This window comes from Belonocnema kinseyi, chromosome 7 (assembly GCF_010883055.1).
Source record: "Belonocnema kinseyi isolate 2016_QV_RU_SX_M_011 chromosome 7, B_treatae_v1, whole genome shotgun sequence".
Lineage (NCBI taxonomy): Eukaryota > Metazoa > Arthropoda > Insecta > Hymenoptera > Cynipidae > Belonocnema > Belonocnema kinseyi.
Genome location: NC_046663.1, coordinates 45,694,632 through 45,717,901, shown reverse-complemented (window position 1 = coordinate 45,717,901; position 23,270 = coordinate 45,694,632). Strand labels below are relative to the sequence as shown.

The 23,270-nt window shown below is 25.0% G+C and overlaps 1 protein-coding gene across 3 annotated transcripts in view; it reads right to left on the bottom strand.

Moving 5' to 3' along the window:
• LOC117176992 (serine/threonine-protein kinase OSR1) overlaps window positions 1–23,270 on the bottom strand; it is an 86,991-nt gene that overhangs the window by 23,674 nt on the left and 40,047 nt on the right. For 2 of the 3 annotated variants that reach the window (XM_033367432.1, XM_033367434.1), the window contains exons 3-6: window positions 21,477–21,817; window positions 11,796–11,908; window positions 9,620–9,870; window positions 791–965 (exon numbers count right to left, since the gene is read on the bottom strand). In XM_033367432.1, the coding sequence (XP_033223323.1) occupies window positions 791–965; window positions 9,620–9,870; window positions 11,796–11,908; window positions 21,477–21,817 (880 nt within the window). The remainder of the gene's footprint in view (window positions 1–790; window positions 966–9,619; window positions 9,871–11,795; window positions 11,909–21,476; window positions 21,818–23,270) is intronic. The other variant, XM_033367433.1, reaches the window with a different exon arrangement.

The window sequence follows — 23,270 nt, the reverse complement described above, 5'->3', positions numbered from 1 at the left end:
GAATATTTTATTTATAATTACTGATTTTAATTGAAGAGTCAGATATTTCTAAACATTAGTTAATTGTTCTTTTTCTTGAGAAATTTCAAATTAAATGGCTTAAAATGGAATATTTTAGACTGAAATTATATTTGAAAAATAAAAACCTTTGATTCTAAATATATTATTTTAAAATTATTTCAAAATTGAAAAAAGTTTATAATGTTTCAATCGACGTTTTACATTTGTTTAACTAATAAGACTTTTTCATTTTTAAAGACAAATTTAATTTTAAACATTATGAATTAATTTATATTCACTGTTGATCAATTAGAAATGTTTTTTATCAAAAATTTTCTAATTTTTAATTGTATAAGTCTTTTAAAAAAATTAAAAATATATAATGGAAAATCTTTAAACTGAAATATTTTCGAATTACCCATTCTAATCTGAATGATAACATGATTGAAAAAGATCACAATTTAACTAATTATTTAAAGAATGGTTGAAATCAAAGTTGGACAGATTTTCTATTTAAAAATTTGGTAAAATTCTCTGTCAAAAAATAAATTCACTCTCATTTCCCGGTTTTTCCTTGTCTCATAAATTTCCCGGCCACTTTTATGTCATATGAAAAGCACCGTCAGGCCAATTTTTCTTTTAGGACTACACCACCGACAGAAAGTAAATATCTCAGATAAATTTCTTAGCAGTGAGAGCGAAGGGTTGTTCTTTTGGCCTAAGCGACGACTCAATTTCAAATGAAAAAGGTCACAAAATTCACAGGCTAAGAAATTGGAGTGTAACTTTCCTCTCTCACCTGCTCCATGACCTCAGGTGCCATCCAACAAGGAGTTCCTACGAAGGTGTGTCGCACTTTCTGTCGACTGAGATCTCTGCCTGTCGCCAGCCAGGCACTCACACCAAAGTCCGCAATTTGCACTGTCCCGTCCTCGCCAAGCAAAATGTTACCAGCTTTTATATCCCTGAAAATCAAATATTAAATTGAAACCAGACTTCAGAGCCTAAAATTAACTGAAAAAAGCGGAAGTAGAATGCTTTTTTTACGAAAATAAAAGAATACATCACTTTGAATCAAATTAATTTAGGCACCATACTGATTTAAATATGAAATTCTTAAAATTTCTAAGATTTTAAATTGAAATATATTTATTTTTCAACAAAATCAGGGTGGCCGTTTTAATCGAAGAAAAAAATTCCCGGTCATTTCCCGGCTCGCAAACATTTTTTACGGCCAATGAAATTTAAATTTTAAGTAATTTTAAGCTGGGCACATTAAAAATTTGAAAATAATTTTTTAAACTTAACAGTTCTTAAATTATAAGTCAAATTATTTTTATTTTAAATAATCTAGGCATCCTATAAAAGCTTAAAAATTTTATTTCAAAATCTTGAAAAATCTATAAGTGGTTTTAAAATTTTCCAAGTTCAAAATTATTTTTGAATTTTTTGTCAGAACTTTTAAATATGTTTCAAAATGAATTGAATTTTTTCTATAACTTTTAGAAAATCCTGAAAATTAAAAAAAATTAAATTTCAATTTATAAATAACAATAGAACATTTATTATTTGTAAACATATTAAAGTAATATTAAGAGATATTTAGAGGTTTTAAAAAGATTCGAATTAAATTTATAACTTCAAATAATTTGAAATACTTATATCCGAATTTAAAATAAAATATAGACTTTTACAGATTTCAAACAAAAAATTTATAATTTTTTTAAGAATTGTGAAAGATTACAAAAGAAGAAAAATTTTTATTAAGATTTTTAGGAAAATTGAAAATGATTTTTCACTTTGAAACATTATTGTTACAGACAGTTTCAGAAGATTTTAAGAGATTTAAAAAAAGATCAAAGAAGAACCTGGAAGATTTTAAGGATTTTATTTAATTTGCTGGATTTTCAAAAATTGTAGGAAAATTTCGATTAATTTTAAAATATATTTAGAAGTTCTGAAAAAATGTTACCACACTTCGTTTAAATTACTTGAAATAATTTCAAGTTTTTAATTGACTTTGAATTTTTTCAAAACTTCTACATCTCTTGAAATTACTCAAATTTTTTCTACAAATAAAAAGTGTTCAATTGTTATTTATGCGTAAAAATTGAACAATTTCACTCATAAATTTAACACTTTTAGAATAGAATCATTAAAATTGTAACGCTAAAAGATTAAAAGTTCTTCGAAAATCTAAAGATTCAAAGCTTTCTATGTAAAACAACAAATCAGTTTCAAATTGTTTTGTTTTAAATATTTGGTTTCAATTTACTCGTCTTGAATGAACAGTGAAATATTGCTAAATATTAAATACTTATTCTTTTTCTACATTAAGAAATTTCAAATTAAATGGCATACAAATTAAATAATTTAGACTCACAATATTTTAAATTTAATAAAAACCTTTCATTATGACTATATTATGGATTTATTTTTAAGTTGAAAATAGTAAAATGCACGTTTACATTTTTAATAGCTGAAAAAATTAATAGAAATAATATATTAATAAATTTATTTATTTAATTTAATATAAAAAATAGTATAAAGGAATACCTGAAACTCTGAATTAAAAATATATTATTGATAAATCATGAAAATTTTTATTTAAAAATAAAATTATCGGAATAAATGATATATTAATTTCAAGTCTTATTATGACCTTCGGATTGAAACAGTTACAATCTGGAAATTCTTAAATTTTTAAACGGATCTAGAATTGTTTGTTCAAATCAATTATTGTTCAGATTTCTATGCTTAGAGTACAGATCCATTTTTAAAATAATTTATTTATATTTACAGTTGATCAAATAAAATCGTTTTTTATCAACAATTTTCAACTTCAAATGCTTTTAATCTTTAATTCTCTATATGCTCAAAATTGCACTTTGATTATTTTAAAAACTGTTAAAATCGAGCTTGGGAAGATTTTTCTTCTGAAAATTCGTAAAATTCCCGGTTTCCCGGTCCGGCGGCCACCCTGATTTTTTTTTTATAAAAAATCTTCGATCCTAAAAACTTCTAATTTTTATTTTTTTAACCTTTAAAAATGCATTTTAAAATTCTTTAATTAAAATAATACACTTAAAAATTAAAAATCTAAAATGGAAAATTTGTAAACTGCAAGATTTTCGAATTAAGCATTCTAAACTAAATGATATAATAATTTATAAAAATCACAATTTAGGAAATTCTTTAAAAAAGGCTGAAATCAAAGTTGGACAAAATTTTAATTCTAAAAATTTTGTAAAATTCCCGTTAAAAAATAAATTCACTGGCATTTCCCAGTTTTCTGCGGTCCCATAAAATTCCCGGTCATTACCCGGTTTTCCAGGTTTCCCGGTCCAGCAGCCACCCTGCAAAATCGTTTAATTTTTACCAGAAGAGTTATGTTTTCGAACTGAAAAGTTATGTTTTAGAAAACCGTTGACTTTTATAACCCTGAAAAGATGAAATTTTACAAAAACAGATGCATTTTTAACAATGTAACAAATGATATTTCAACAATGTAATAATTGTCATTTCAACAAAAAAAGATTTTTATCATAAATCAAAAATAGTTTAATTCAAAAAAAAAAAAAAATTTCAACACTTCAAACTGAATTTTCAGTTAGAAAATTTTATTTTTAACCAAGTGCTTGCATTTTCAACCAAAGAAGTTGAATAAGAAAAATGTAATAATTGATATTTTGACTAACAAACAAAAAATTTTATTTTAAATCAAAAGAGGAATTTTCAAAAATTAGAAGATTTAAATTTTCAGTTAGAAAATCTTATTTAAATAACAAAATTTTTGAAAATAATTAAATTTTCAAAACCAAAAAAGATTAATCTTCTGCCAAAAATATTATTTTTGAACAAATAATTGAATTTCTCAGCAAAAAATATATATACTATAACATAAATATATTAAATTATATTTTAATAAATAAACATTGTTATTTTAAATCAAATACAGTTAAACCAAACGAAAAACGACGAAGTTTTGAACAAAATAGTTGAATCTTGAAATCTTTCCAAGAAAAAAATGACTTCCCAACGAAATCGTCGAACTTTCAAGCAAAATAGACGAATTTGCAACCTTCAAAGATTAATCTTCAACCAAATAGTAGAATTTTAAAACAAAAATATTAAAATTCAACCAAAAGTAGTTCCATTTGCAACCAAAAAGATAAATTTTCAACAATTCAAACAGTAACATTTTCAGTTAGAAACATTAATTTTCAAAATAAAAAAAGAATGTTCAAAAAAGTTAAAATTTAAAATAAGGAGATAAATCTTTAACCGAAAGAGATTAATAATTCTAAATAAAAACAGTTAAATTCGACCAAAGACAACCAATTCTTAACAAAATAGTTTAACCCTTAAACGGCCAAAACGCCACTATCGGTACACTGCTTTTCAACGGCCAATAACTAAGACTATTCGACACTAGAAAAAATTGAGACACATATATTTTTATTGCTTAAGATCTCCCCTTTCCGACGGTGCCAATGAAATATCTCAAAAAATTGATTTATTATCCCAAAATGCAGTTTAAACAAAAAAAAACGTGATTTTTCGTGCCTATTTTTTTTTTGTGAACCATTTTCCAAAGGTTTTCGAGTCTGTAATTAACCTGGAATCTCACTAACCGGTGGAATAAATGTCTAAACTTTGAGAATCCATGGTTCAAAGATCGATTTTTCGTTTTAGTATTTTCAAAATGGCGTCTTAATGGCAAAATTTTCGTGAAAACATTCGTGAATTTTTTTTTACAATAAACGATGCGCTTTTCGGAAAAATCATCAAGAATAAAAAATTCTTGTAATCAGCCAAGGAATACGCCTGAAATTTTTCGAAGCGTTTTGAGCAAAATTTTGGATTTTGCATATGAACAATTTTTGCAAAATTCAAAATTTTGCTCAAAACGCTCCGGAAAAATTCAGGCGTATTCCTCGGCTGATTACAAGAACTTTTTATTCTCGATAAATTTTCCGAAAAGCGCATAGTTTTTCAATAAAAAATTTCCAACGACTCCGTAACCTTTCTTGCACTCTTGACAATAACGCTTCACCGCATTGTCATCCTGGGAATTTTCGAGTACATCCAGTAAAAAAAAAATGCCAAAGCGTAAAGCCTCAAAAATTGCAACTAACTCCGAATCGGAATGGGATTCCGATGAAAATGATGAACGTATCATCATACCTAATCCAGATTACTCTGGCTCTGATGGAGATGATTCATCAGATGACGAGAATTCGGGATCGGAATTTCCCAGACAAAATTCAAAATTTTGCTCAAAACGCTCCGGAAAAATTCAGGCGTATTTCTCGGCTGATTACAAGAACTTTTTATGCAAAATCTAGTAGTCCTCTGGCGACATTGTTCATTATTACATAATGCGGAGTCGTTAGAAATTTTTTATTGAAAAACTATGCGCTTTTCGGAAAATTTGTCGAGAATAAAAAGTTCTTGTAATCAGCCGAGGAATATGCAAAAATTGTTCATATACAAAATCCAAAATTTTGCTCAAAACGCTTCAAAAAATTCAGGCGTATTCCTTGGCTGATTACAAGAACTTTTTATTCTTGATGATTTTTCCGAAAAGCGCATCGTTTATTGTAAAAAAATTCATGAATGTTTTCACACAAATTTTGCCATTAAGACGCCATTTTGAAAATGCTAAAACGAAAAATCGATCTTTGAACCATGGATTCTCAAAGTTTAGACATTTATTCCACCAGTTAGTGAGATTACAGGTTAATTACAGACTCGAAAACCTTTGGAAAATGGTTCACAAAAAAAAATAGGCACGAAAAATCACGTTTTTTTTGTTTAAACTGCATTTTGGGATAATAAATCAATTTTTTGAGATATTTCATTGGCACCGTCGGAAAGAGGAGATCTTAAGCAATAAAAATATGTGTCTCAATTTTTTCTAGTGTCGAATAGTCTTAATTATTGGCCGTTGAAAAGCAGTGTACCGGTATTGGCGTTTTGGCCGTTTAAGGGTTAAACCCCAAATAAAGCAGATTAATGTTCAACATAATACATAAATTAATAAAAAAACAGTTTAATTTTCAACTCGAGATTAGAAATTTTCAAACAAATAGATTCATTTTTTACGAAACTGTTAAATATTCGACTAAAAAGATAAATTTTCAATCATTAAGGTCAATTTTCTACAAAAAAACATAAATTAAAAAACAATTTACATTTTATACCAAAGAGATGAATTTCCGACAAAAAAAAGTTAATTTTCAACAAACAAAAAAGACTTTTCTACCAAACTAGATGAATTTTCAATCCAAAAGGATGAATTTTCTATTAAAAACAGTTGAATTTTCGACCAAAAAAGATTACTTATTAACAAAATAGTTGAATTTTCAACAAAATAATTAAAATTTCCACCAAATAGTAGAACATTCAACCAAAGAATATGAATACTGAAATATAAATATAATAGTTTACATTTCAATAAAAAAACATTGTTATTTTAATCAAAAACAGTTAAATTCAACCAAAAGAAACGACTTTTTAAACAAAATAGTTTAATCCTCAACTAAAGTATATTATTATTATTGTTATAAAAAAATGAGGCAGATAATTTTCGTCTCAGACAATCATCATTTTGTTATTATAACGCCTTTAAAAAAAGTTGATTTCCAACCAAACCGTTGAACTTTCAAGTAAAAAAGACGGATTTGCAACTTTCAAAGATGAATCTTCAACCAAATAGTCGAATTTTGAAACAAATATATTAAAATTTAAACAAAAATAATTCCATTTTCAAACAAATAGCTCAATTTTCAACAATTCAAACAGTAGAATTTTCAGTTAAAAACATTAATTTTCAACAGTTAAATTCGACCAGAGACGACGAATTCTGAACAAAATAGTTGAAACCACAAATAAAGCAGATTAATGTTTAACATAATACATAAATTAAAAAAAAAAAAAACAGTTTAATTTTCAACTCGAAATTAGAAATTTTCAACAAAAATGTTACTTTTCAAACAAATAGATTAATTTTTTACTAAACTGTTATATATTTAACTAAAAAGATAAATTTCCAATCGTTAAGATCAACTTTCTACACACACAAAACAAACATAAATTAAGACAAATAATTTTCTATTAAAAAAAGTTGAATTTTCAACAAAATAATAAAAATTTCAACCAAAAAAGATAAATACTGAAATATAAATATAATAGTTTAAATTTCAAAAAACAAATCTTTTTTATTTTAAATAAAAAATCTTTAAATTTAACCAAAAAAGACGCATTTTTTAACAAAATAGTTGACGCCTCAACTAAAGTATATTATTATTATTATTATAAAAAAATAAGAAAACTCATTTTTGTCTCAGGCAATCATCAATTTATTATTATTACGCCTTTTAAAAAAAAGTTGACTTCCAACCAAATCGTTAAACTTTCAAGCAAAATAGACGAATTTTCAACCTACGGCGATGAATTTTCGAACAAAAAGTCAAATTTTGAAACAAAAAAGATTAAACTTCAACCAAAAACAGTTTCATTTTCAACCAAATAGTTGAACTTCCAAGTCAGATAGTCGAATTTGTTTGTTTTCCTCTATCCTAAATACGGGTAGAAACGCATTTTTTAGCTTGGTCAATATTTTCGAGCATGCGCGCAGTTGGTACAAATAATTAAAATTAATGAATCCATAAATTTAATTGAATGAAATCATATTTTATAAATAAATAATTAGAGAGAGTTGTTTCTTTTTTTTAATGCTTGGCGTACTTTCCAGCAATGTGTAAACTACAATTTTCTAGATTAAAAATATATAACGAGTGTCTCCAAAGAAATAATGGGGACATTTTTTTTTCTTTGAAACTTTACGACTAAATTTTTAATCATCATGAATTTTCTTTTATATTAAGTTCGCGGTCTTTTACACTTACAGATTTGCAAACATTTTACACAGTCGATGAAATTAAATAATTCATACCCTAGAGCTAAAAACTTTTCCATTTCAAGTAATTTAATTCAAAAATTTTGTAATTAGAACTTACAAAATTTAAATTATTTTAATTTTAAATACTTTTAAAATCCTTAAAGAGTACAAAATTATATTTCAGGATTTTGCAAAATCTACATGTTGTATTACATTTAAACAAATTTTTAATTATTTATAAATTTTTCAAAACTTCTAAACATGTTTTTAAATCATTCGAATTTTTACTGCATTCTTTTAATTCCTGCAAAAATTTAAAAAAATTCCTTAAAATCTTCCAGATTCTTCTTTGACTATGTTTTCAGTGTTGTTACATATTTTTAAATTCATATTCTCTTGAAATAATTTTTGGTCAATAAGAAATTATTTTCAATTTCCTTAGGAACTAATTTATAATTTTAAATTAATTTTTAATCTTTTCAAAACTTCTAAATACCTCTAGAAATTACTAGATTTTTTCTATTTTTTCTCCAACTGTTACTTATACATCAAATCTCAACAATTTTACTTACAAATTACGTTTTTTTAAATATAACAATTAAAATTGTGACGATTTATGGCTTTCTATTTTAAAGGATTCTTTTTTAAAAATCTTTCATTAATTTATATTTGCAGTTGTTCAAATAAAACGTCTTTATCAACAATTTACAATTTCAAACGCTTCTAATTTTTTTTGTTCAAGACTTTAAAACTGAATCTCAAAATTGTTTAAATAAAAAATGTAAGCTTAAAAATTAACATCTAAAATGGAGAATCTTTATAGTGAAATATTTTCAAATTACGCATTGTAAAAAGAATGAAATTATAATTGAAAAAGATAACAATTTCCCGTCAAAAAACAAATTTTCCTGTTCTCCCCGGTCTTAAAAAATGCACGGTCATGATGCTTTTATGATTTAGACAAAATAATAAAACGATAAAATATAATGTTTAAAATCAGGACAAAGGAAATCAATTTTGGTATTATTATTTTTTTCCTATTTAATTAATTCTCCAAATTTTTATATTAACAGAAAAGAATTATAGTGACAGAAAAATTACAATTTTTAAACTTTGAAGAAAATAGTTGAATATTCAACAAACTAATAAAAATTTCTACCAAATAGTAGAATTTTTAACGAAAAGAGATTAATTCTGATCCCAAAATATAATTTTAGACTTTTAGCACAAAAAGAATTTATTATAAATAAAAAAAATATAACAATATAACTCTAAGAAAATAATTAAATTTTCAACCAAACAGCAGAAGTTTTAACCAAAAGAGATTAATTCTGTACCCAAAATATAATAGTAGACTTTTCAAATAAAAATAATTAAATTGCAACCATAAAAGATGGATTTTCAACCGAAAAAGATTTATCCAAAAAAGAGAAGTTTAACAAAACAGTTGAATTATTGATCAAAAAACATGACTTATTAACATATATTACTTGAATTTTCAACAAAATAATTACGTTTTCAACCAAACAGGCTGTTTTGACCAGAAATAGTTTTTTTTTTGTGTTGGGTTCTATTAATTCAGCTCACATTTATGCGAAAACCGAGAGAAAGGAAAAGTTTCTTGGAAAAAAGAGGAAATATGTCCGAAAAATATAATTTTTTCAATTCTCTAAATCTCCCTTCTCGAATTTAAATTCAATTCAAAGTAAGTACCTGTGAATTTGTCCATTACTGTGGAAATACTCAAGACCTTTGAGTACTTCTCGAAGTACAGTGGCTATCGTAGCTTCATCGAAGACACCATGTTTACAATTCGTCGTTCTCGTTTTATGCTTTATGATGTCGAGTAAAGATCCACCTTCGAGGAGCCGAAGAACGAGCCATAGTTCTTCTTTGACCACAAAGGACGTGTAGTATGTGACGACATTTTCGTGATTGCAGGAAGACATCGCCTGGATTTCTTTCTGTATTGAAATTAGAAATTTAAAAAATGTATTTACCTTTCTAATTGTTTATTTTAAATTATTGTATTTTCACCGTTATTTAATTATTTTCGCTTCCTTAAAATTTAACTCCATTTTATCATTTATTATTTCAAACTTAAACGAAATTTCAGGCATTTTAAATCCTATGTGAAAGAATCCAGAAAATTCGAATATATTTTTATTTTACATGATTTTACCAAATCTCAGGAAAAATTCAAATTAGTTTAAATGTATTTTAGGACTTTTAGAAGTTGATAAGTTTTCTAATACTGAAGATTCCTAAATATGTTTTCAACTGACTTGAATATTTCCTAAAATTCTGAAAAATCCTTCAAAATAAAAAAGAACATTTAAAGTTTTTCCAGGTATATTCAGAAAATTGTTGTATTCTCTTAAAATTTTTGAATATTTTTAAAATGCTTCGTAAGAAGTTCTTTTCAAATCATCATAAATTAAAATTTTGTTGTTAATGTTTTGAAATATTTTCAGGATTTTAATTATTTTCGAATGTTTCTAAAATTGGAAATCTTGTGAAATGTTTTTAATTATTCTACTAAAATTATGCAAAATAAAAAACCATACATTTTTAAGGAATCCTCAGAAAAAATTTGGATTATGGAAAACTTTAAAAATACTTTTAAAAAAACAAAGATTTTTTTTAATGTTCTTAAGATTTAAATTACTTCTAAAACTTCTTTAAACCCTCTAAATATCTTTCAAAATAATTCGATTTTTTCCCGACATTTAAAAAAAATTAGAAAAATTAAAAAAGTTGCTCTAAAATCATTCAGGGTCCTTTTCGATCATTTTGAAAATCTTTTTAAATATTATCTGTAAACTAATTTTTCAAAATCAAAAAACATTTTTTAAAGTTCACTAGGAACATTAAGAAAATTTGTATATTCTCTTGAAACCTTTTAAAAAACCACCTTTTTGTTTTAAATTATTTTTGAAAAATTATTCGAATCTTTTCTAAAACGTTGTAGTAAAGCTAAATTAAAACATTTCGATTAAAAATGTTCGAAATGTTAGGAAATAATTTTAAATCCTTTGAAATTTTTTTCTTCGCATACAGGAATCTTAAAAAAAAAAGTTCTTGAAACCTTTCAAAAAACGTGAAAAGCTTATTTAACCAAAATCTGAAAAATCTAGATTTTGTTCTAAATTTCTTGAAATCGTATCAAAATATTAATTAGATTCGAATCTTTTCAAAAATTCAAAACCTTCCAAATATTTTTTAAAATATTAAAAAGTTTCCTTTAAACTTTTTTAAAATCCTGCGAAATTGGAAAAATTATCTTAAAATCTTCCGAATTCCTTTTAGACATTATTTATAATTCTTCGAAACTGATTTTTTTTTTAAATCAGTTTAAATTAAAATTCAGAAGTTTTATGATTTGTAGAAATTCTAGCAATTAAAGGAAATAAAAATCCTAAAACGTCTAAACAAAATTGTAAGTCACCATGCATTGCTTCAGGACTACATAAAGTAACTGTTAATTTTAGTTTTGATTCATAATTTTTGTAGCGAAAGCTCAATATCTGAGTATTGATTCGCCAAGGCAATTTTTCGCCATTTTCGAGAAAATTGACTTTAATTAGCCGAATTGTTATGTGTTCGATTTTCGCTGGCTACACTATTTACTTTTACTTTTATTAATTAAAATGTTTCTAAATATAATTTCCTGCAATCAACTTTAAAAATTATGCTAACAATAATTTTTATCATGTCTTTTTTCACGAAAATAATGGATTTTTTTAAATTTATCTAGTATATCGCAAACAAATTTATTTTCTATACATTTTCCTAATTCTTTTTGTACTGTTTACCAATTTTATTAAAAATTAAATTAGAATTATAAATTAGAGAAACTTTTATTCATTTAATAGTAGAGCGAACTCACCAGTAACTCGTCCATACTGGTATTCCATTTTTCCAGGTTGATTCGTTTTATTGCACATTTTTCTTGACGAGGGATACAAAATGCGGCGTGCACTACGGCAGTCGCTCCAACACCTTTAAATTATATTATTGTAGAATTTAATTCAATACAATATATTTAAAAAGTAAAAAGATGCGGGTTTCCAAATATTTGACACATTTTGGGTCAGCCTTACTTGTTAAAAAAGGTCTACTCAGTTAATGAAAGAAATCACCGACAATTCCAGGTATAAAAAATAGTAAATATAATTAATTTAGAAAGCTTTAACAAATTATATTAGAAGATATTCTTAAATATATTGGCATCATCGATTAGTTAAATAATTTATAATACTAAAAACATAATTAATCATTTCTTGAATTTGTCTACAAAGAACATGAATTTTGAATAACAATTTAAATTTTTATTTTATCTCCACCAAAAATGGAATAGTTAAATTTTTATTAAAAAAAAATAATGTTTAGAAAAGCATATTAAGTTTCTACCGAAAAGATGATATTTCAACAAAATACATAAATTTTCAACGAAATAGTTGAATTTTTAATTAAAAAATACCATTTTTCAAACCAAACAGCTGAATTTTTAACTAAAAAATAACAAGTTTCAATCAAAAACGGAATAATTCATTTTTTAGTTAAAAAAAAGGAATTTTCATCCAAACTCATGAATTTTCAAATAAATGAATGACTTTTCAACTGCGAGAATGTTTTTTTTTTTAAATGTGACTTTTCAACTACAATGATGAATCTTCAACTGGAATAGTTGAATTTTAAACCAAGAAGGTGAAACTTCAACCAAAAGATTAACATTCAAACAAGCAGATTATTTTCCAGCAAAAAGAATAAACGAATTTTCAACCAAAGAGTTGAATTTTTAATGTCATTAAATTTTCATAAAATAAAAGAAAATTTTTTAACGAAAAATGCAGTCGTTGATATTTAAACCAAATTTTTTTTTAATTTTTCATCAAAAACAGTTGAATTCAACAAAAAAGACGAGTTTTCAGCATAAGCTGAATTTTCAACTAAAAAGGATTTTTCAGTCAAGCAAAAGAAAAAATTGTGAACAAACTGTTGAATTTTCAAATAAAAATTTAATTCTTAAGTAAAAAGATGAATTTTCAACAAATTACATGAAATTTCAACTAGATACTAAAATATTCAACAAAAAAGGATCAATCTTCAACAACAATAAAAAGAGTTCAATTTTCAACAAAAGAAATTATTTCTAATAAAAAACAACTTTTCCTTTTAACAAATAGGTATGAAAAAAATTCCTAATATTTTCAGGCTTTTCCAGGAATACAAAGATTCCTTGAATTCAAGGTTTTCCTACAGTAAATAATCAATGAGTATAAGCACATAAATAATCAATTTTAACTTTCATTTAATAACACGTATCGTGTCTGAACTATTCTTTACATTCAATTAATTCTTTTACATAAATTAGTATTTTAATAGAGTAGCAACAGTAATACTAGTTGCTTTTTTCAATATTTTAAGAAATTGAAATGATGAGGGTTTTGCAGATAGAGGAGACCCCCTACAGTAGGTAATTATTAATGTAAAATAAATAATTAAATATAATTAATATTTAACCCACGATACGTGTTATTATATTCAAATTAGAATCGCTTGTTTTTCTTAAATTTGTGCTGATATTAATGATTAATTTATTATCTACTTTAGGGTGATTTCCCTTCGTTAAGAGATTTTAGGTCAGGCTTATTAAATTGAAAAAGGACAAGTGTGTTTTCCTAGTAAGGCAAGCTAGCTACAATAATCGGCGTAATTTAAACTCACCAAATTAAGGTTTTCTATTGTTATGACTATATTCAGATAAGAGGCGCCAGTCGCATATGCATATGTAACCGGCAAGAATGACAACACGCAGACAATAAATAAAGAATGTCATCTTACTTTTCATGTATTTTTGAAGCAGATAAAAAAAGTGACGCACGCTTGCAAATTTCACGTCACATTCAGATAAATGATATATAAATGTCCAATGTCTCTAGCAACTTATAGATTAAACATTATGTTTTTTACTCCTTTATTTTTTCATTTTAAGTTTTTTTTAATCAGCCATCACTGCCTGGCACTTCGCTTTGCAGATCAAAAATAGTGTGAACATTTTTCAATTAATAAAAATGAACATCATTGTTTATTTAAAATGTTATTCTTAAGTGTATAAATTATGAAAATTCCTATTTATTTATCACAAGCTTCACAGTCTTTCCCCCTTTTCTCATTTTAACACTTAAATGCAAACTGAATTAATAGAACTTTTGTTGAAAATATTCTCATTTTATCACAATTGAATTATTATTGTTGAAAATCCAATAATTAGATTGAATTTTTTTTCTTTCTTGACTAAACTTTTTTTTTTATTAATAAAAGTTCAAATATTTTGTTAAAAATTGATCTTTTTGGTTAAAAAATTTATTTATTTAGATATTTTCGGGTTAACAAATCAACTGTTTTGTACACAATGTATGTATTATGTTAAAAATCCGTATTTTTTGATATAATATCAATTATTTGGTTAAAAATTCAACTATAATAATTAAAAAAATTTCTGTTTTATTAGTTGGCGATTCAAGTAATTTTTTGCAAATTCGTCGTTGTTGGTTAAATTCAACTATTTTTTTATTTTTGAAAGTTAAAAATTCATGTCTTAGGTCGAAGCTTCAAAATCTGGGATTAAAAATTAAACTGTTTCATAGAAAATTCTTCTTGGCTTAAAAGTTTAACAATTTATTATAAAATTTAACTATTTGGTACAACATTGAACTATTTTGTAGAAAATTAGTTGTTTTTTTTACTGAAAATTAATTATCTCCAATGATTATTGTGATATGAAAATTCTAATCTTTTTATAATACTCAAACTATTTAGTAGAACATTTATTTAATTTCTTAGAAATTTGTCTTTTGGCAGAAAACTAATCTTCTTAGTTCAGAGTTCTTTTTTTTTTGTTAAAAATTTTATTGTTTAGTAAAAAATTAAATTGTAAATTCAACTGTTTTGCTAAACATGTATCTTTTCGATTTGATAATTGATCCCTTTATAGATTTCATCTTTTTCCGTTAAAATACAGTTGCCTGGTTAAAACTTAATCTGTCTCGGTAGTAAATTAAATTTTGTTGTAAATTTACATTTTCGTGACGAAAAACGAACTGTTTTTGGAAAATTCGTATTTTCGGCTCGAAAATTCAATAATTCGGTTAAAAAATTGAACTATTTGGTTGAAAATTGATGTACTTTGTTGCAAATCGGCATTTTTCCGTATAAAATCAATTTCTTCCAAATTAAGATTGCAACTGTTTGGTTCAAATTATTCTGTTTTAGTTGAGCAGTTAAATATTTGGTTTAATTCAAAATTGTTCTTCGTTATTGATGGAAAAATCTTTCATGGTTGAAAATTCCCCTCTTTTGATAAAAAGTTAATCTTTTTTTTGTTTTAAAATGCAACTGTTTGGATGAAAATAAATCTGTTTTTGTGAAAGATTCAATTATTTGGTTCGGGACTCTTACTTTTTGGTTTAATTGAATTTTTTAAAATGCATTTAGAACTAAATAGTTGCACTTTTAAGCCACTATTAAATAAAATTTTATTTTCTAAACAATTAAACTGCAAACAAAATCAGTTGAATTTTTAGCCACACCGTTGAGCTTTTAAGCAAAAAGACGGGGTTTTTTTAAATACAGTTGAATTTTCAATAATACAATTAAATTTTTAATCAAATAATATAATTTTTAAACAAAAAAAAAAAACAAAAAAAAAATTTTTAAACAAAAAAAAATTTTTTAAACAAAAATTTTTTGTGAACAAAAAATATAACAGACTTTTCAACCAAGAAGAATTAACATCCAAAAAGAAAAAAGGAGGAATTATTTTTAAAAATGGGGAAGGAGATGAATAGAAAAAACAGTGTGAAGTCTAATACTGAATAAAATTCTCATAACGTAGACTTTTTTAAAAATAAAATCTTAAATGAAATGGATTAAAGTTACTAAAAGATCCTTTTTCTTTAAAAAAGTGACTATAGTAATTTTTTCTTCGAAAAGTGATAAAAAGTGACCGAAAAAATATTTTATAAGTCCAATAAACATGAAAGAAATCACTTTTTTCAATGTTAAATCAATGAGAAACTTAATAGGTTAATATTAACCGATATATCTCAGCCTCATTTTCCGGATGTAAAAAAAATGTTCCCCCGGTCATTAAAGTTTTTAAATTCGATTTCTCAAAAATGAATTCATAATTTTCAAGTACACATTTAAACAAGAATATCCAAATTCACAAATCTAATGCGGAACAATAAAATTCTACATTTGAATTTTGAAAATTAAAATCCAAGACTCTGAATAAAAAATATTTAAAATTGTACGTATAATTCAAAAAATAATTCAAACAAATCAAATGTCAACACTGAAACACTGTTAAGACTTTGCATTTGATATTGACTCATTTATAAATAACTTTACTCATTTGTACATTTTTAGTCTAAAATACATAAATTTGTAACGGTTTAAATTTAATTATTTAAGCTATTAATCCTTCCAGTTGAAAATGATACAATTTTGAACAATTCAAATTTCAAACGAGACGGGTTTTTTATAAAACATTAGAAAATTTTTAATTAAATAATTTCTTGAAATTTAGCGCTCCGAATTTAAAATTGTTCAAGACCAATAATCTTAATCTGGAATGAAAAATATAAGTTAATATTTTAAAAACAAATTTCTTTCTGCTTTGGCTCATTATTTATTTTATTTTAAGAGAACGAATTATTTAACTCTTTCGAAATCTATCGAATTGGTGAGGAGTACAATAATTTAATCGACCCACTTGTGCTTGAGCTGACATGTTTATTGTGGGCTTCCTTATCACTTGAAATTAAAATATTTGGGCAAGCTATTCATTTATAAAAGATTATATTTGTGTATTTAAAAATTAAAAGTTTAAAAAGTTTTCAAATTTCGAATTTAAATTTAGCAACTCTGTATTTTAATGCTCATACTTATTTAATTTTTATTAACTATTTCAGATGACAGATATATTTAATTATAATTCATAGATTTTGTTTTCAATATTTTTCTACTTTTTGCTGTACATTGTATTCATCAAGATTTCATTCTGAGAAACCCTTAACTGTTAATTTTTATCTTTTTAACTAGAAAGAATATCTGTAAACCTCAAATGTTTAAAAACTGGTTCTAATAGTATTTATAAATTTTACATTTTAAATTTGTAGTTTGGAATGGGTGTGTGACAATACATTTTACATATTTTTTTAAATTTATGACTAGAAAACAAACACGTGAGTCACGCCTGCGATTATTTTTTTTTCTCATGCAATTTTAAAATGAAAATATAAAATTAATAATAATAATAAGAAGAAGAAAAATATGAACTTAACCTATTATTTAGCCTAATTATATTAATTATATTACCTAATTATTATTATTATTGTTCAAATTATAATGATTTTTGTTTTAAAAAATTAATTTTTGGTGTCAAACGCGAACGTAACCTAAAATTGTTCCAAATTTATGAAACTTTAAAATCTAATTATTTTTATTTAATATAACCATTTTCCTGTGATAAACATTAACATAACCCGTTACTGTTCAAAAATGACAAATCTTGTTCAGTTTATAATGATTTTTGTTTTAAATAGCTAACATAAAATTGTTAAAAGTTGTGAATCTTCTTTAAAATCTTTTTTTTTTAACTAAAATTACTAATTCCGCTAAAAAATACTAACATAATCGAAAATTATCAAATATTCTAAATATTGTTTAAATTATAGTAATTTTTGTTTTAAAATACCAACTTTTGGTTTAAAACTTTAAACAACATAAGATTGTTCAATTATTTCGTGTAACTTTGAATCTCTTAAAAATCAACAATTCTTCAATTGCTTATTATTCTTTTTAAATTAGGCCATTTCAATTTTAATTGAAAAATCAAAGGTTATTAAGGTGAAACATTAAAAACTTAGAAATTTTAACCAATCAAAATTATATAAATTATTTAATTACTGCGATATCAAATAAGGTAGTTCTAGTTTTATCTTTTTTAAATTCATTTTTAAAAATCGTTAACTAATTACAAATTAAAAAAGAGCACAAAATATGATCGCTAAGATTCCAATTTTTGAAACTGCCAAATTTTAAGACTTTCAATCCGAAATTGTTTTTTTTTTAAGTTGAGTTTAAAATCTTAAAATCCAGCCTTGAAATACGCAAATTTTTACGTTTCACAACGTTCTAAAATCTTTTCATTTTTAAGGGTTGAATTTGAGAAATTATTGTCTCAATTTTTGATTGTTTTAAATTAATTCTGGAGGCATTTAATTTAAAATTGTTTAATTGAACTTTTTTGAAACCTAAATAATTGTGCAACTGTCAATTCTTTCAAATTTTGACATTTTAATTTAATATACCACGATCTTAAACAATTAAAAAAAAGACCATTTGGTACGTTTAAAATATAAACTAAACAAGAATTCGTAATATTCAAATTTAAAATTGAATTATTAAATTAAAAATTGAAAGAAACAGGAGAATTTCAATTCAAAATTGTTGAATTATTAAGGGCATCAATTAAAAATTACTATACAATATTAGCAAATCTTCAATAAATATCTCAAGTATTTCAGGATGACGTCTAAAATGATAAATTAATTCAAATTTGTAGCGTTGAAAATTAAACAATTATAACTTTCGTTTAAAAAACCGAAACTGAATGATTATAGATAAAAATGTGGAAAATAGAATAATTTCAAAAAGTTCAAAATAGAGTAATTTTATGTGAGAATTTTGAAAAATGGATAATTAACTTTTTTAAAATGAAATTGTATTATTTCTAATGAAAAAAAAAGTCTGAATTAAATAATTGAAAATTTAAAGAAATTGAAATTGTATTATTTCTGATTAAAAGCGTTCGAAATTTAATAATTGAAAACTTTAAAATTAAAATAATTTTTATTTCCAAGCGATTAAAATTTGAAATTTAAAACTAAATTAACTGTTTCAAAGTCAAATTTTTTGGAATTCTAGAATCTAATTTTTTACTACAAAAAATAGAATTTAATATTAAAATTAATTATAGAAATTTTTATAATATCAAAAAATATAATCACCGTCCTTTTCGTCGTTAAAGTTAAAAATATCAATTATAAATCTTTAAATTTTAATTATTTAAAAAAAAGTTCAAAATAAAGTAATTTTAGATGAGAAAAATTAGAAATGAAAAAATGTCGACTACGAAACATTGAACATTAAACGAATTTGAATTTAATTTCAAACTGAAAAAATGGTTATTACCATTAAAAGAATTATCGATTCGGGAGAATATAAATTTTTAATTGGTGAATCATTGATGCTATCGATACAAATTTATTATAAAATATTAGCAATCAAATTCTTCATATAAACTTCAAATATTTCAGAATGGCTTTTAAAGACAAGAAATGAATTCAAATTTGAAGAGTTAAAAATGAAATAATTTCAAATTTTATTCAAAAAGGCAATATGAATTATTAAAAATTATTTCCTAACATTAAAAATATAAATAATTAAAAAATCGATTGTCACAAATTTTTAAATATTACAAGTTTCTGAAATTGTTAAGATAATAATCAATTTTAGCTTGAAACGATAAAAATTAAGTCACTGAAAATTTTATCTAAAGGTGAATATTAATTATTAAACATTATTTCCTAACATTTAAAATTGAACAGTTTAAAAATCGTTTATAATAAACATATTTAAATAATACAATTTTTGAAATAATTTCGAATTGAAAGCGCTCGATATAAAAAAAATAGTTTGAACATTTTTTAATTGAAACAATTCCAAATGAAACAATTTTAGATTAGATAACATTTTGAAGAAAGGACAATATTGAAACGAAACAATTTAGAATATTTAAATCTAAAATTTAATTTTTTTTGTAATTTAAAAAGATTTAATACTGAAATTGTTCTGAAGTTTTTAATATTTTAATTCTAAACTATTCAATTCGGGAGAATTTGAATTTAAAATTGTTGAATTATTAAGGCAATCAATATAGAATTATTATACAATATTAACAATCAACGATAAATATAATTAATGAAATTGAACTTGAAACGTTAAAAATTAAACACTTGCAATTTTTCGTCAGCACTGCAATATTAATTATTAAACATTATTTCCTAACATTAAAATATAAACAATTAAAAAGTTTATTATAACAAAAATGTTTAAAAATTATAAGTTTAAAATTTTTGTAAAATTATAATTTTAAAATGAAAGCGCTTGAAATAAAATATATTAAATGATTTTGAATTGAAAAAGTTCAGAAAGAACCAATTTTAGATCAGGTAACAATGTGAAAAACGTCCATATATGGAAACCAAATAATTTAGAATATTTAAATCTAAAATTGCTTAATTTAAAACTGGGTATATAGGCTTTCAATATGAAATTTTGAAAGATGTAATAGTGAAATTAGGTAAAATAAGTAAATTAATTAATTATTAGCCTTGTCCTGGAATTTTTAATAGTTATTAAAAATTATTTCCAAACATTAAAAACATAAACCATTAAAAAGTTTATTATGACAGACATGTTTAAATATAACAAGTTAAAATTTTTTGAAATAATAATTTCGAATTGAAAGCGCTTGAAATAAAAAAATATTTAGTACGATTTTGAATTGAAAAAATTCCGAATGAAACAATTTTAGATTAGGTAAAATTTTTAAAAAATGACAATATGGAATGCAAATAATTAGAATATTTCAATATACCATTTTTTATTCTGAAATTGACTGTCAAGACTTTCCATACGAAATTTATAAAGATTTAATGTGAACAGAATGAATAACATAATGGTACATTATTATAATTTTAAATATAGCTACGTATTTATTAATTGAAATTGATGTGGATCAGTCATGTTTTCTATTTTTCTCCTCGAAATCGAAATTTTATTAGTTTGACAAACGGCCTCATTCTCAAACAAAGTCCATGAAAAAAACTAGAGCATATTCTATATCAGGATCAGTAAAACCACCAGTGGCGAGACTAAAGGTCATCAAACTTCCACAATCTACTTTTAAATCCTCAGAACTTTATCTCCAGGATCACCTCCCGAAGTTGACACTTCGGAGAACCACCCCGAGACTAAAATTCCCAGAATCCTCCCTCCATTAGACGTCACCAGAAGTCCCGGAAAATTCGCTAAATTCACTTTTTTGCTTTTATATTTAGATGAAATGGCAGTATGTAATTTATCTGGTGCAACCGGCCATGACCGAAGATAGGAAAGGAGGTGGTTAGATTAGAGGTTAGTCACGTTTGGCGCACCGGTTTGAGAAGCTGGGGAATGTCGCACACGTGTCACACTTTGTTGTGCCACTTAAATTCGCGGTTGCAGCAGGAGGAGCATTATGCATCAGAAAATATTTTATGTAATGACGATGTCCTCGGGGGGCGAAAACGTCACGGAGGCAGACAGGGACCGAGGAACTAGAGACCGGCGTGTCTGTCATTAAGTTGACGCGAGAAGAGAATTTTGGAGGAGGAAGTTTGGGGGGAAGGTCCAGTCGGGATAAGTTGAACTCACGTGTGAGGATGATACTCACCGATTACCTCTTTTAAATCGTAATCATCTTTGGTGTTAGGCCAGCACACGGCCGTGGTGGAGCTCGCCGACGCCATTTTGTTCGCCAGTGCCGTACCAAAGCGAGAGTGCTTCTGCTTCCGAGAACCCCGCGAGAGAACTCGGGAACGGGAAAAAAGCCGATCGGACGTCTGACTCGGAGCAGGAACGCGATCACACTGTGTTGTTGTTACAGGTGCGACGCTGACCTGAGCCGACCGGGTCGTCGTTGCCGGCACAGTCATCGACGTCGGAATCGAGGAGAAGGACCGCTGTCGGAAGATGCCTGGTGAACAGGATGGCAGGATCTCCGGGCTAATTTTCCTGTCAGAAGAGAACATTCTCTTAATTGTCATTTATTATATTCGATTCTGAACAAGATCCAACAGTTTTACATCATTTTTAATAGTATTTTTTATATTTCCATGGAATAATTGCAAATCTAGAACGCCAGTGTAACAAATGACAAAATTTGTAACATTCTGCAACAGTTACATAACAATCGCTAAAGAATAGCTCAAAAATTCTTGCCAGTTCTGTTACCGAAATGTAACAAAATCAGGCCGGACTCACTTTACAGCTTTAAATGTCAAAAATAGTGTAAATAGCGTCAAAAATATAAAAAAAAAGTGTAAAAATAGCAGCATACAATTTTTCAACTATCATATTTATACTAGGGTTGTCCACATTTTTTTCTTTAAATTTTTATATGCATATCGCCCCCAACCTTGTTCGAATCTAGTTGAAAAACACCGTAAGTTAAAAATTGGGTTTTGTGAGTTTTTGGCGCTACTTATGATGTTTGTGATTTTTTAAAAACAAGTTGTTCCTAACTCGTAAAATACTACTTTCCACTGATAATTAGATATTTCCATAAATTGTTTGAATACTTTATTATTGTTTTTAGAATTTTTCTCTAAGAATATCCTTAGAGAAAAATGCTAAAAACAATAATATAGAGTTAGAAAGCCGCAGTTTTTTCTAAAATTTTGAACTTATTTAAAAAAAAAGTCAGTAAGATCCAGGCAATAATCAATTGAATTGAACAGAAACAATTTATTATTATATTGAATAAAATTCTCTTAGAATAATTCTAGAAAGTTGCAGTTTTTTTCTAAACTTTTCGACTTTTGTTCGACTTTTGCATTCGTGAGGTAATAATTAAATCACATGAACAACAATAATTGTTTAAAAATTTATTATTATTTGTAACAATTTTCTCTTAGAATAGAGTTAGAAACTCGCTTTTTTCGAACATTTAAAACTTATTAACAAAAATTTCAGTTAGATTGAGGCAATACTCCATTGAGTTTAACAGAAATAAAATTTTAAACAATTTATTATTCATAATAATATTCTCTTAGTCTAATGCTAGAAAGTTGCAGTTTTTTCTAAACTTTTGCACTGTTGGTCCACTTTTCAATTAGAGAAGGGTAATCATTGATTCATGTTAAAAAAAAAAAGTTTAAACAATTTATAATTGTTTTTAATAGTATTATCTTTAAATAAGGTTAGAAAGTCGGGATCTTTTCCGAAATTAAAAACGTTTTATTCAGTTTGACAATAATTAATACAAATTTACGTAAATAATTGTTTAAAAAATTTATTAATGTTCATAACTATATGTTGTCGTATATTATTGCTAGAAAGTTGCCGTTTTTTCTGTTTATATTTTAAAATGAAAATGTAGTTTTTCTAGTTGAAACTTCAACTATTTGTTTAAAAATTTATGTATATTTGGTGAAAAATTGGTATTTTCTGTAGAAAATTTATTATC